The sequence below is a fragment of the Mastigoproctus giganteus genome, chromosome 9, assembly GCF_048544385.1.
Source record: "Mastigoproctus giganteus isolate SK-2022 chromosome 9, ASM4854438v1, whole genome shotgun sequence".
In the NCBI taxonomy this organism is placed as follows: Eukaryota; Metazoa; Arthropoda; class Arachnida; order Uropygi; family Thelyphonidae; genus Mastigoproctus; species Mastigoproctus giganteus.
Genome location: NC_143583.1, coordinates 104096469 through 104112223, shown reverse-complemented (window position 1 = coordinate 104112223; position 15755 = coordinate 104096469). Strand labels below are relative to the sequence as shown.

Below are 15755 nucleotides of genomic sequence, written 5' to 3'. Positions count from 1 at the left end.
ATTGCTCCGGTGCGGTGGTCATTCCCTGACCTTTCCGCAAGTTCCGTATTTGGTGGTGACGGGCTCGAACCCCGGTCTAATCAAGAAGCGTGTGCTACGCACTGCTACTCCTTCCCACCTGGCTACAGAGGCGCCTTAAAAAAGTTGGAGCTCCTTCTGGCTTTTTTTGTCATAAGATTGTACCTACAGAGGCAATTTTGAAAAACCTTATTTGTGCACATGAGAATAAAAAATTGAATCATAATGCAAGGAATTGGAGAAAGAAGCATTACAATCAGTAAGACATTGATTTTATACAAAGTAATCTATATCAAATTTATAAGTGAAGGGTAAAAATTGGTTTGGAAGTCTTTGAATTAGCTTCAGCTGTAGAATTATGTAAAGTTATAGGCAACAGAAATTTTATATAAGATCTGAGAGTGAGTTGTTTCACACTAATGTAAGAAGTATTAATGCTGTGTCTACATATGCCAATTATATCACATATAAGGGCAGTACTGCTAGAGTTCTGTTTAGGAGAGCATGATCATAATGAAGTCGCACTGAGAATAGAAGAAAGACCACTCTCAGAATTTATATTTATTCTTATATTTTTGTAAAAAACTACTGTCTGATCAGAAAATTATTAGGAAGAAACCAAATATAGGTTGGAAGACTTGGTGAAAGAAAATGTTTGCTACTTGAGTAGCTGATTTGCATGCTCTGTGTTGTCTCTGCACTTTATCCTCAGATTAGCTCCCTTCAATGTAAGAATAGTGGATTATTATGTGGATGGTGCTAGGAAAGATGGTTAGAAATTGCTACAATTCAGTATTTTTGCATATCATTAATATAGTTTAAAATATACAAATACATGCTGTCTTTGAAAATTTTATTGGTTGGCATGATAGGTAACATAATGTTAAATGTTTTCATTCTCTGGAGTCCGTCAGTGAACACATCATATAACAGTGCAGTTGCATCTGGTGTATCATTGAACACATCATATAACAGTGCAGTTGCATCTGGTGTATCATTGATATGCAACAAAGATCCATATTATTGGTTATATTATTGCAACATAAAGAGCAAGTTTACCATCTGTTATATTGCTAGTGATGAAAGCACTATTGCTTTGAAAGCTGTGGCATAGCTTTAGTTTATTTTTATTAGTTTAATTTATATATTCTGTCAGTTGTCATTAAGCTGTACTACACATGGTTTTATTGTCTGGTTATTAAAGAATATATTATACTGTTATACCCATACTTCTGTTTAAGCAAGAACTTTTTTGTTGCTATGATACACTGTTTCCTAGAACTTTTAGCTAGAACACATTGTGGAAAGCTGTAAACGAATGCTATGCCAACACGGTTTGAATTAATTAAGATTAGTATGATAGTATAATAGGATATTAGTTGAACCAGAATAACAGATTAGTATCATGACTGATCAACGTAAGTGTGCTGGCCAAAAAATTTTATGAAATGCAAGAATGAAAAGGAATCAAATGCAAAGCTACATCCCGATTGCCAAAAAGTGCTATGATACCAAAGTAAATGTGCCTTGCCAAACTGCAGTAAAAAATAAAAAAACACTACTCTTGCAGGTTCATTGATTTTCACCTCCCTCAACTAGTATCATTTACATACTGTGTAACATGCTTTAAAATAAATTTCATATTAGTTATGAGATTTTGAATAGAGATTCCAATTGAATCAAAGAGTTTTCATTGTTTTGAACAAAATGAATTGCATTCAGTTCAAGATGAATTTAAATTTACGGTGCATTTTAATTTACAAGACAGAAAAATTGGTAACACATTTTTTTTTACTAATAACTCCTTCATAGTTGTATTAACAAAATATACATTCATATAAGACCAGAAGAACTTTATAGATTTTGTAACTTTATTAAATTTACTTTATAATTTACTGACCTTTAGTATTAACTCTGTGATATATGTAACTCTGTAAACACTTGTAATTCTGTGAAATTCTTAAATATAAAATCATTACATTAACAAATTAACTATCAGAGCTGATAGCGAGATAATAAATTATCCTTTCTTTATGTACTGCTTTTAGAAGTGCTGTATGAAAAGGACCTTTGCATAGCTCAGACCTGTGAAGATAAAATGAAAATATTAGGTGAATTGTTGGTAAGTCCTTCTATTTAATTGTTGATAAATTTAATTTATATACTGTGTTACCAAAGACATAAATAAATGTGTTGCAATTACATAAATAAATGTATTGCAATTGCATAAATAAATGTGTTGTAGTTATATAAATAAATTATCTGTTTATATTTCAGCATGGCTGTATAGGGCCAAAAGTTTTTAACTACATACTTCGCATCAGTTATTTTTCTTACATGGTTTTTTTCAATGAAGATTAATTACTATATTTAATAACCACTCTTGTACAACTTGAAATTAATAATATAGTTTATTAAGCTTATAGCCCAGATATACATACCAGAGTATGTACGTCAGGTTCTGGTAGCATCAGCCAGCAGGAGTCTGTCAGCAGCATGGTCTGATGATGGGTATCAGTAAGATGCCTGAAATGTCACCTTAAATATATAGTGGTTTGGGCTACAAACTTAATAAACTATATTATTAATTGCCCATGGTATGAGTGGTTATTAAATACAGTAATTAATCTTCATAGTGAAACACATAGTTCAGTAGTTATTTTGTAGTAATTGAACACATAATGTGCAAATCCCACTATCAGCATGTTTTCCATATGGCTATGAGTAGCTTTAAATGTATACTTATGTAACATCCTTATATAAAATTTTACTTCTTACTGTGGTATAAAAGGCCATAAGATATGCAAACAGTTTACATTGTTAACAAGTGTCAGACTAGCGACTTACTGATTTTGAAAAGGAACAGATTATCATTTTCTGCATGGTAAAGGGAATGGAAGTTTGTTCCACCAATCAACCACCCGCTGTCTAAAGGCAAACTTCTAAAGAAATGCAGAAAACATCTAAAACAATGGACATTTCATTGCTACAGGAGAACCGACCATACATAGAGTTTAATGAATCATGAAAGTGTGGTCTCTGTGAGATCATCATATAGAAAACTCCATAGTTTGGATAATTGGGGGGGGGCTGCTACATACATGGATGGGGGAATCTATGCAGAATCACATGAAACACACACTAATCATTAGGCTATCACTAAGTCTGCATGAAACTATTCCTTGAGCCACACCTGGGTGAATTTATCTGATTTGTGAATTGTGAACTGTAATTTATCATCCCTTATTATCCTTTGTCATTTCCTTCGAAGTCTATTACTTTTCTCTCTGCATCACAACAGATGTGATGCAGCAAATGAGCCAAAACATTATCTTGGACTTGTGAGAAGTTGTAAAGCCACAATATTGTGTGCATTTATTTATTAATATGCATTTAATTTAATGCCCTTAAGTAGTTAAATTAATATGCATTTAATTTAATGCCCTTAAGTCAATAAAGTATAGTTCACCTTATTAAGAGCAAATATCAAGAGAGGAAAATATAATGATGATTATCATGTTTGGTTTTTATACTGGGTATAGAAAGCATCCTCAGTCAACAACTTACCTTCAACAACTAACAAATTGGCATAAAAAGAAAAGTTGATAGATATTATTTTAGCTGATTTTTGTTTAAAAACGTCAGTAAAGACTAATTGTCTAATGAGGTTTAAATTGAAATAACTACAAGTAATAAAAAGCATTTTGAACAGTGAAAATACCCACAACTAGTGTGATCTAGAGCAATATTTAAGATTATAGTTCCTCTTCTGTTGATCCAGACTTTGCTCAACAAAAGTAGTGTTCTTCAAAACAAATGTAGAAGTTGTCATTAATTTATTTTAATGATTTTGTTTTCAATTTGTTAAAAGTATATTTCAAGAACTATATTTTAAATATTACTACCTAACCTAACCTAACCTAACTGCAACCTGATGAATATGTCGGAATGCTGATTTTATTTTAAATTCATATATTATGCATTACAGAAGCTTTGTATTCAATAAACTTAATATGATAAAAAAAATTTATTTTGAAAATGTATAAACTATTAAGAGAAGTTTGCAAGGAAAAAACTATTATTACTCAAGGGCTGTGAAAAGAGAAAAAATATTAGGAACTACTAGTCCATAAGAATAAATCCAAAATAATTAAATTTAATCATAAAAAAATAATGTGTTTTAATCTTTTGCCATTGATTAATTTTAATTCAACTTAAAAATTCAAATAATAATGCAATATAATCTTTTCTTATGTTTAAGGATTTATTATCAGCAAATGCAGAAAAGTTTGAAAATGTAAGTAACTGTTTTAACTATAGTGTTACTTCTTTGAGGATAATTATGTCATAGTTTTTGAAAAAAAAAAGTAACTGTTTTTAACTCTCGTGGATCAGAGCCAGTGTTGCTTACAAGATGTACTTTATTTTTACAAGAAGGGCATAAAAAGATAAGCAAAAAGAATTCTATATACAGTGCACACTTCTATATGCTTGTGAAGAATTCTATATACTTGTGACTTTTCAACCATTTAATGGATGTTATGAATCCAAATTTGACTCAGCAATGATAAAACATGAAACATTCATTTCTTATATTTAAAAATTTTTCAAACTTCCTATATACCAGAGATGGCTGCAAAGCCATCTCTGGTATCTATAAAACTGGTATATATTAAAAACATTATAAATAATGTTTTTAAATTTAAAACTAAACTATATTTATAAAACTATTATAATCACATAACTCTGCACTTGTCTTGTCCATGGAAAGGAACAATAAGTGACAACATGACTAAAAAGGAATTCACTAAGCTAATGAGTTACAAATGTTTTTGCAACCCAACTAAACTATATGGCCCCAGTGTAGGTTTATGCCTGGACTCCTGTACATACATGAAAATGCCATCAACCATAAGTCTCTGTCCTTGGTTGCAGATTAAAGCAACTACCTACACCAACAATATGAGAGCACAAATTACATTATTGCATGCTCTCAGTGCTGGTATCAGCAAGAGCTTGTGAACACTCAGGGTTTTCTTTACTTTAGCATACTTGTGACTTTTCAACCATTTAATGGATGTTATGAATCCAAATTTGAGTGAGCAATAATTTCTGCATCTCCTTTTCCTTGATTTGAGATTTCTCCCCTCTTTCCTGTGACAACAACTTAACAGTTATTATAAAAACAGTAGCAGACCCTTCTTGTGAAAACAAAGGTACCTTGTCTTAAATTCTGAATGTTTAATGTTACAGAAAGTGGGAGTTTACCTCTGTGATTATGTTAATACCAATGAGATATATTCATAACTAATTTAAAAGAAAGTAATTAAAGAAAAATTGATCAGAAAGGCTGGATATTTTATAATTTCTTCTTGTAAAAAATTAAATTTTTTTCCAAGAAGAAACATTTGATTTATTTTTTTTTTTGAATAAGAAAACTTGAGAGTTGTAGTTAGTGTGAATGAGCAGTTATGTGATGCAGATCTTTATGTTTAGGATAAGTAGTCTTATTTATGTGTACATGAATAAATTCTAAATTAATACATTAAATTTGCTTGTATTAACAATAAGTTTGGAAATATTACTTGTGTTAGATCTGTTATACATGAGAAATGATGAATACAATTTGTGGTAGACTTTTGTACAATTTTGTGGTAATGATTAATATTCCCAGCTTCTGTTAATTATATCTTTATATGAAATATGATGGTAGAGCATACATGCACCATGTGTGGTGCCTCTGTAGCCAGGTGGGAAGGAGCAGCAGCAGTGCGTAGCACACGCTTCTTGATCAGACCGGGTTTGAGCCCGTGACCACCAAATACAGAGGATGCAGAAAGGTCAGGGAATGACCACCGCATATCCCCGGAGCAATATGGCCTTAGTTGCTAATGCTCCTAAAAACCAAATAACAAACAAACATGCACCATGTCAGTTTTGCATGAATTAAGCAAATTAAATTGAGTATGTATAATTTGCTGGAATTATGTGCTTCTTGGTAACAGTGTCACCATTCAGTTACTTTAAGGTAGTGAACCTAAATAATAGATTATCACTTCCTTTAAAATATTTTTATAAATCTCATTATGATAGATGTGAGCTTTCTCAATTCATTCTCTAATTATTAAATGAGAGGATAGTAGTTCACAATTATCTTTCTACAATGTGACCAAACTGACTTAAAATTTCATTATTATCATCATCTAAATCTGCTCAGTGAATGTGGGGGTATAGCAGATTTAGATTTAACACCGATTTAGGACTAATTTATGCTGACATATAATTATGATAGCACAAATCAGTCCTAAATTATCAGACTTCTGTTCACTATTTTACTTTGTGCTGCTCTAGCTAGAGTAAGCCCTCTTTCCTCTAATGCTTGCTTTAATCCATTGATCCATATCCCTATTACTCTACCTGTAAACCTATTACCATTCATTTTTTCTTTGAATATGGTTTATTTAACTCCTCTTCTCACATCATTTTCATATGACTATATCATCTTCAGTTTGTTTTCCTTACTTTTGAATGGATTTAAAATTTCTGTAGATTGACAATTGCTTCAACTCCTTTTGCCACTTACAGATTTAATATGCAATGAAATCTTACAATAAAATGAAAGAGCTATTTTATGTTAGGAAGTTTTCTAACAAAATAAAATTAATTTGAATTGATTTAACTCTTTTGCAAGTGAATATGCATGTGACCCAAAGTGAATTTTTTCAAAGAACTTTAATTCCTTGAAAAAATTTGCTTTTAAATATTAATTTTTTTTCCATATTTTGCCTTTATAGACAAATATTAGAGCAGGATTATTGTTGATAATAAAATAAAAATGGTAATAAAATAATAAAATCAAAATTTCATTTAAAAAAAATTAAACTGATGAAAAAGATATTTAAATATATTGGAAAATAAAAAAAAAACTTGACATTATTCTCTCTTTACAGTGATATTAGCATTAGCAGTGGCAAATAATGCAAAAAAAAAAAAAAAAAAAACAAGCTTGTACAGCATAAGCCAAAAAAAATAAATAAAAAAAAACATTTCACATATCCATTCCATCTAGTAGGTTGCCTAGTTCTTCCTCTAATAATAAAAGCTTAAATAATATATAACATTCTTTAAGCTATCCACTTCCCCAACAACAGATGGAAGTTTTTTCGAGCAATCAACCACCCACTGGCTAAAGGCAAACTTCTGCACATCTATTCTGCAACTGTGCTTCCTCACTTTGAATTTGTGCCCCCACGTGTGTGTGGTCTGAGCAAGAGGAAGAATCTCATCAGCATTGAGCTTGCTCAATCCATTCAAAGCCTTAAACACCTCAATCAGATCACCTTGCAGGTGCCCAGTCTCCAGATGCTGTAATTTGTAGAACTGAAGGCTTTCTTGGTAAGAGCACCCCCCTTTGTTCCCTGAACAATCTCATTGCCTTTCTCTGTACTCATTCCAGTAGGTCCACATCCTTCCTAAAATGAGGCCTCCAGACCTGTACACAGTACTCAAGATATGGCCTGATGATAGCCTTATACAATGGGATAATACCTCCCTATTCCTGCTAGCAAAATTCCTGTATATCAGTGACAAAACCCCATAAGCTAGCCTGGCAGTCCGCATGCATTGCTCAAAGAACTTTATATTTGACTGCACAATTACCCTCAGGTCTTTTTTGTTTTCCACCACCCTGAGTGTAGTACCACACCGATTGTACATTAATCTGGGTTACTGCTAGCCATATGCAATACTTTGCATTTGTCAATGTTAAACTTCAATTGCCATTTCTCAGCCCATCTGCTTACCCTTTCTGGATCCTGTTGCAGTAGCATACTGCCATTAACCACCCTGCACTATTGGGATAGTGCCCATTCCACCAGAAACCCTCACTGCCTAGAGTATTTATGTGCGGTGGAGCTAGCGCAACAGAAAATAGTAAATGAATAATCAGAACTGAAACAGAATAAATTACAGAACATCTTGTAATGATAAGATCTTAAAAATAATTCACGTGAATGCGCAATGATCTAGATGTGTCGCAGACGAGCTTAGGTTCACGTGTCGTCAAGGGAATTACAATATATTAGCTCTACAAGAGCCTTATAGTATTCTTAGACAAACTGACAAGTTTATCACATTATTGGTTATCCATTGACTGACAGAGTAATTGCTTTTGACACACAGCAGCCAAAAACAGTTATAATAATCTTTAATAATGTGACAGTTATTTCTAGATTTTGTTTAGCTTTTTCGATATGTGTTCACATTGTGACTTGTGACCTGGAATTTTACTTTGTGTCTATATACTGTGCTCCATATGAGGATATTGAAATTCCTATACATCTTTTAGATGAAATAGTAAATGACTTCCGAAATTCACATATTTTAGTCTCAACAGATTCAAATGCAAAATCCAAATTATGGTTCAGCAATGAAGGGGATCTTAGAGATTCAAAAATGAAAGAATTTATCCTTTCTCATCATTGGACTATACATAATTGGCCTGGAATGCCATCAGCCTTCTGGAATGTGCATGGGCAATCTAATATTGACCTTACCCTCACCTCTTACTGTCTTTCCAGGTGCCTCCGTAGCCAGGTGGGAAGGAGCAGCAGTGCGTAACACACGCTTCTTGATTAGACCAGGGTTCGATCCTGTCACCACCAAATACGGAGGATGCAGAAAGGTCTGGAGGCCTCATTTCAAGAAGGATGTAGAGCTGCTGGAACGAGTACAGAGAAGGGCAACAAGATTAGTGAATTAAACAAAGGGTTGCTCTTACGAAGAAAGGCTTAAGTTTTGCAAATTATAGTGTTTGGAGACTAGGCACCGGCGAGGTGATCTGATAGAGGTGTATAAAGCCTTGAATAGTTTGAGCATGCTCAATGTCGATAGGATTCTTCCTCTTGCTCAGAATAATCACCTGAGAGGGCATAAATTCAAATTGAGGAAAGACAAACGTAGGATAGATGTGCGGAAATTTGCCTTTAGCCAGCGGGTAGTTGGTTGGTGGAACAGACTTCCATTCCTTGTTGTGGAAGTTGATAGCCAAAATAAATTTAAGGCTCAGCTGGACAGGTATTTCGAATGAACGGAGGGGTGAAATGGGAGTGGTTTTTTTTTTTTTTTTGCTGATGATGCATAAGCTTGCTTTCTTTCATTATATGCCTCTACTAATGCTAATGCTAAATGCATTAACTAGGTGAACTAGGCCAGGCAATCTTCTTGATGAACTAGGCCAGGCAATCTTCTTGATGAACTAGGCCAGGCAATCTTCTTGATGAACTAAGCCAGGAATTTTAGATTGCTAAATCTTACTGAATGTTTTTAATAAGTGCTTACTTGATGGGATTTTCCCTGACTTTTGGAAAATTGTCCTATTGAAAATATTAAAACCAGGAAAACTTCCATTGGACCCAAAAGCTTACCATCCTATATCTCTCTCTTAGGAAATTTGGGAAAGCTAAACGAGAGACTCCTGGCCCCAAGGCTGTTTCAGTTGTTAACAAATAATGGTATAACTTCCCACTCACAATTCAGTTATAAAAAGGGCTCCTCGGCTGAGGATGCAATCCTTAACCTGGTCATTCAATGTAAAAGTTCAACCAAAAAAATACATGATGGTCGTCTTCATAGACTTTGAGGGCATTTTCGATCCCCTTTGGTGGGAGAACACCCTCAGGTCTCCCAGGCTTGCAAATTGCAACAAGCTTTTGTACCAAGTTATAAGGTTCTACTTTAAAAATCACCAGATCAAAGTAATATCACAGTGTCTTCTTTACTCTAAATCCATTTCCAGAAGATGAACACAGGGCTCTGTTCTTGGACCTATCCTCTAGAATTCTATACTAGATCAATGGCTTATAAAAGAAAATCCCAAATGTTGTAAAATTGCCTAGGCAGATGACCTTGTGTTATATATCCAAGGTTAATCAAGGCTAGTATTGGAGACTCTCCTTCTTCCAGTCACATAGCTCCCTAAGGAACTGTTGTGGCCACCACCAAATTAATCCAACTGCATCAATCGTGTGCTATACGAGCAGCATCGCAAAGTGTCATGCCCAGAAGTTTACTAATCCCATCCTTCCATCTAGTTGCAGGTTTTCCTCTCCATGTCTTCCCCTTGGTTTTTCCTTCCATTATATGTATTCTTCAACAGAAAGTTTCCCTTCTTACTGCGAAAATTTATTTTTATTTTGTTACACAGAGCATTAATAAAACTACAATAAATAAATTAGCTTTCGGCTGGGTGGCAGCCTTCATCGGATTAAAATACTTGAATGGCAGTTGGAATAGAGATGCACTGCCAGGATGGTGCGTGAGGCACGTGGTTAATTGTTTGTTGATGTTTGTGGCTGTGACGTATGGTGGTGATGTGGCCAGCGTTTGTCTATGGATAGAATTACTGACTCTGTGATGGGGTTAACTTGACAACCACTGTTCCTGTTCAAAGCGGTGTCCGAGCATTTTATATTTAGCGATTCCAACCAGGTACGCCTCAGGTAATGGTGGGACCTGTCCACAGCCACGACATTGCGGTGTGGGTCGATGTCGTGGTGGGTTGTCCAGACATGCTCGGCGATAGCTGAGTGTTCTACATCTGCCAAACGGATCGCCCTTTTATGTTCTGAGAGACGTTTCTCGAGTCGACGTCCAGTCTCTCCAAAGTAGCAGCTCGTGCAGTCACGGCAAGAGATGCGATAGACCAAACCACTCTGTAGAAGGGTGGGGACAGGTGTTTTTATGTTGGAAAGGAGAGAACGCAGTTTCTTGCCTGGGAGTTGGATGCACATTATCCCATGCGATCTTAGGATTCTACCGATCTGCTGTGACAGGTTGGAGTAGTATGGGATGAATGCCCTCGTGGATGACTCGTCACTGTTGGCGTTGCTGTTGGTCGTCACATTGTCGCGTGCTTGTAGATCACACCTGTCAAGGACGTCGATGGGGTAGCCACACCTCATAAGGTCTACTTTGACTCTGGTGATCTCTTTGCGTCTTTCATCTGCGGAGCTGGAGTGTGTCCAGGCGGGTGGGCACACCTGTCCCCACCCTTCTACAGAGTGGTTTGGTCTATCGCATCTCTTGCCGTGACTGCACGAGCTGCTACTTTGTAGAGACTGGACGTCGACTCGAGAAACGTCTCTCAGAACATAAAAGGGCGATCCGTTTGGCAGACGTAGAACACTCAGCTATCGCTGAGCATGTCTGGACAACCCACCACGACATCGACCCACACCGCGATGTCGTGGTTGTGGACAGGTCCCACCATTACCTGAGGCGTACCTGGTTGGAATCGCTAAATATAAAATGCTCGGACACCGCTTTGAACAGGAACAGTGGTTGTCAAGTTAACCCCATCACAGAGTCAGTAATTCTATCCATAGACAAACGCTGGCCACGTCACCACCATACGTCACAGCCACAAACATCAACAAACAATTAACCATGTGCCTCACGCACCATCCTGGCAGTGCATCTCTATTCCAACTGCCATTCAAGTATTTTAATCCGATGAAGGCTGCCACCCAGCCGAAAGCTAATTTATTTATTGTAGTTTTATTAATGCTCTGTGTAACAAAATAAAAATAAATTTTCGCATTATGAATCCAGAGCACGTAGGCCTGTTTTATTATTTTTCCCTTCTTACTATAAAAATTATAGTAAGATATTATATAATATCAAAATTATTCTTTGCATCCAGTTCCTTTGTGACCATATTATCCTATCCAATCAAATTGGTGAGACAAGACTTCCCCTTAACAAACCCATGCTGTGTCTAAGCTATAACTAAAGTTTTGTCTAGATGATCTTGCAGTGCTTCATTAACCAGTGCCTCCATTAATATCCCTGTAACAGAAGTTAAACTAGCAGGTCTGTAATTACTTGTGTTGCCCTTTGATCCTCCTTTGTGAATTGGGGTTACATTTGCACATCTCCAATTCATGGTTACCTCCTCTGAGTCCAAGGAAGCTCTCATAATTATGGCTAAGGGTTTTCTTACTTCTTTGCTGCCTCCTTTAATATAACTGGATAGATCCCATCCACCCCGGTGCCTTTTTTATGTTTATCTTCAACAATTTCTCCTCCACTTTCCTCTCAGTTATTACAAAATCATCTAGCTGACTGCCAGAATTTAATTCACCTCTGGCATTCCCCTCCCTGAATAACTTCTCGTGTGTGAATGTAGATGCAAAATACTCATTTAGTTTGTTAGCCACCTGAGCAGGAGCATCAACAGTTGAACCATTAATATGCAGTGGACCAATCTGATTCATCCCTTTCCTTCTAGAGTTTACATAAGTAAAGAACTCTTGGCTGTTTTTCTTTGCATCTTTTGCCAAAGATTTGTCATAATCTACCTTTGCCTGCCTAACCTTCTTTTTCACTTGGTTACAGACCAGCTTATATCTATCATATGCTTCCGTGTCACCTGATAATTTATATGCATCCCATGCATTTTTCTTCTCTGCCACAAGTCTCATTAATTCATCTGACATGCATTTGAGTCTAAACCTTGAACAGTATTTCTTAGTTGGTATGAAAAGCCTAGTAGCTTCCAAGATTAATTCTTTGAATGTTTCCCATTTTGAATTTGCTGTTGGTAACATCATCATTGGTCTCACCATGTAGAATTTAAAAACTGTCTCAGACCAACGTAGTCACCTCTACGAAAGCAAAAACCCTTCCCTTTACCATTGATGGTAGTTACCTCTTTGAGTAAATCCCACTTCAGCACACTGTGATCACTGCCACTTAGTGGTTCCTTTATCTGCAGATTCTTGATGCATGAAGAATCACTACATGAAGAATAATCAGATAAAGAATATTACTCCCTCTAGTTGCCTCCTGAACATGCTGCTGTAGAAAACAGTCATCCAATAAATCCACAAAAGCCTTGCTAGTGGGTGAGTGACCAATCCACAAATTCCAGTCAATATATGAGAAATTAAAATCCCCATTATAAGACACTCTGATTTACTGGCCCCCTCTATTTCTCTGCAAAGTCGTTTATTATTCTCATCAGAGTCATTAAGCCTATAACACTCCTACTTGCAATTTTGATCTCCCAATGCTTATGTCACACCAAACTGACTCGACACTGCACTGTCCAGCGATGTCGACTGGCTTCACTTCCTTGGATTTTATGTGTATCTTAACTAATAGCATAATCCCTCCTCCCTTCCTATCCTATCTATCCTTTCTGTAGACATTGTACTCCCCAAATTCCAGTTCTGCATTCCTTATATCTTTGTGACACCACGTCTCTGATATCCCAACAATATCTGCCTTTGATGTTTTGACCAACACATTAAATTTATTTACCAAACTCATAGCATTGGTATACATGCATCTGTTCCTATTCTTAGCTACCCTAACACAACCCATGTATTTACTTGTTCTGCAATGACTCCCAGTAGTCTCTGAAATCATCTGCACATTATTTTCCAGGCTGCTGATCATTCCAGTAGAAGCAGTGGAAGAATCACTCTCTCCTCTGCCAGCAGCTACTGTTATTAAACCATGTATCCCCCCCCAAGCTAGCAGTTTTCCGACTCACCTAACACTGCCTTGATAGTATCAGCAAATATTCTTGCACCCTTTCTATTTAAATGTATCCCATCCCTGTAGAAGCAGTTTCTCCTGTTAACAAGCACAGACTAGGCTGAGAAAAATTCTACCCCTTGAGCCTTGCACAGTCTCTCCAGGGCTGATTTGATCAACCAGGCTCTCATCATATACTCCCTCCTATCGTGTCTGGGCAGAATTGCAGGCACTTTCAAATTCAACCCTAACTCATGGTTTTTTTTTTCAACATTGACCTGTAATTGTTAATTCCACTGGTCTCCTACTCTTAATATCATTAGTGCCAACATATACAACAATATTACCTTTTGTGCTCTTAAAAGATGATATCTGCTGTACAACATTATCAACTTTTGTCCCTGGCAGACATTCTCTTGTCCTATTCCACCTATCCTTTTGGCACAATATATTTCTTGTTTCTCTGACAATAGAGCCACCAACAACAACTAGTTTCTTGGGACCAGGGCCACCGCAAGTGGGTAGGTGAGGTAAGTGTCGCTTACGGGTGGCAATTCAGGAGGGCACCAAAAAAACTTTTGACAGATACAAGTTGGACCTCTGTTTAATGAACTTCTTTATTAGCGAAATTTTATATTAGCGGTATGTGCAATATCACATATTCTTTCATTTCGCTTAAAGCGTTTCACAATTTCGTTTTTTCCCCTCTATCGACAGAGGCGGACTGACCATATGCCTTACCGGGGAAACCCTGGTGGGCTGGAGGCCATAAACACTAGTATAAGGCTGCTGCAAGTTTTCCCCGCTAAGAATTTTTTGACAGTCTATCGACGTTGCTTTTCTTTTTCTCTCTGAATCTGTAGTATCTTCACCGGCATGCTTCCTTTTCACACTTTGCTGAACCATTTTACTCATTTTTAGAGGATAAAACAAAACTGCAGTATAAAAAGGACAAAAATGAGGAGGCATGCTTGATACACATAAACAAAGCTGCGCATGTAGCTACTGAATAAACAACACCACAAAGTCGAGAAACACATTATTATCACCTCATGCTAGCTCACATTTTATTAAAACACATTTCTGGAGGTCACTACCATAAAACAATAAAAACAATTTCCAGTTGTGTTCCTCCTAGTGGAATCTATTATAAATGGGTAGTAAACTCGATCTAATTGCATTTGCGATAATACCGATAGCTGTAATTGTGGACTTTTACGTTATAATATTGAAATGTGTTCCCCTTCACTGAAATCTTCAATTATAATTAGGAAAACCATAAATACATTTTCAGAATCTTCTCTTCATTCAGTTTGGCTGATTCCCACATTCAACTGCCATTTCTTGTAAACACAAAGGCGAATTGTGCACAAGCGATTTCGGTCGTGTTATATACGGCATCGTTTCTCCTATTTATAAATCGTGTGTGATTGAAATTGTGTAGTGTAAACATGTGCTATATGAGGACTGACTGTACTATATATGTACAGTATTTTAATTTTTTTCTCAGGATAAGTATTTTTTGTGTTACCATGTGCAACTTATTTGTTAGCATATGCTTATAGCTTCAATTCTCTATACGGTTTCACTTTTTTAGCATTGCTAATAAATATCACGAAACTTGCCTCCTAATACGTATGGTTAAAATATAATGAAGAAATTAAAATGGGTAATTAAAAAAATTTTTTAAATTCCCCAAGGGGAAAAAAGTTGACTCTTTTCCACGAGGTTCAGTCAGAAAATCATTTAATGGCTAAAGCTTCGTGTATTAATAATAGTTTATAACTGGAATGCAGTTTTGTTAATATTATTGCAGAATCTGTTTGAGTGTTATAAATATGTGAATGCAAATGTTGACTGAGTTCTATGGCTCAATAATTAGCATGAAGGCTGGTTTGGTGATATAAGCTCTGTTATTTGCAGTTTTAGTGGATCCAAATTTGGCGGTAATACTACCAATGTCATATGTATTAGGGCACCTACAGATGCTCCGGCTTGCCTACACAGGCCAAGTTTGTGCAGGTAAACCGGAGTGTGTGTATGTAGCACAGGATGCCTGAATGGTCATCTAGCCCGGTTTGTGTAAAGTTGAGCGATGACAGAAATTATCCTGCACAGACCTGTAGGTCTGTGCATGTAGATGTGGTTTTCCCAAATATGGCACACACACAAAGAACCTTCTGAAGACACACTCA

The 15755-nt window shown here is 36.1% G+C and overlaps 1 protein-coding gene across 1 annotated transcript in view; it reads left to right on the top strand.

Annotated features, from left to right (window-relative positions):
* Positions 1 to 15755, top strand: part of LOC150080608 (rho guanine nucleotide exchange factor 18-like) — a 170890-nt gene that overhangs the window by 105763 nt on the left and 49372 nt on the right. The window contains exons 7-8 of the mRNA XM_090380752.1: positions 2067 to 2140; positions 4280 to 4315. Of these exons, the coding sequence (XP_090236878.1) occupies positions 2067 to 2140; positions 4280 to 4315 (110 nt within the window). The remainder of the gene's footprint in view (positions 1 to 2066; positions 2141 to 4279; positions 4316 to 15755) is intronic.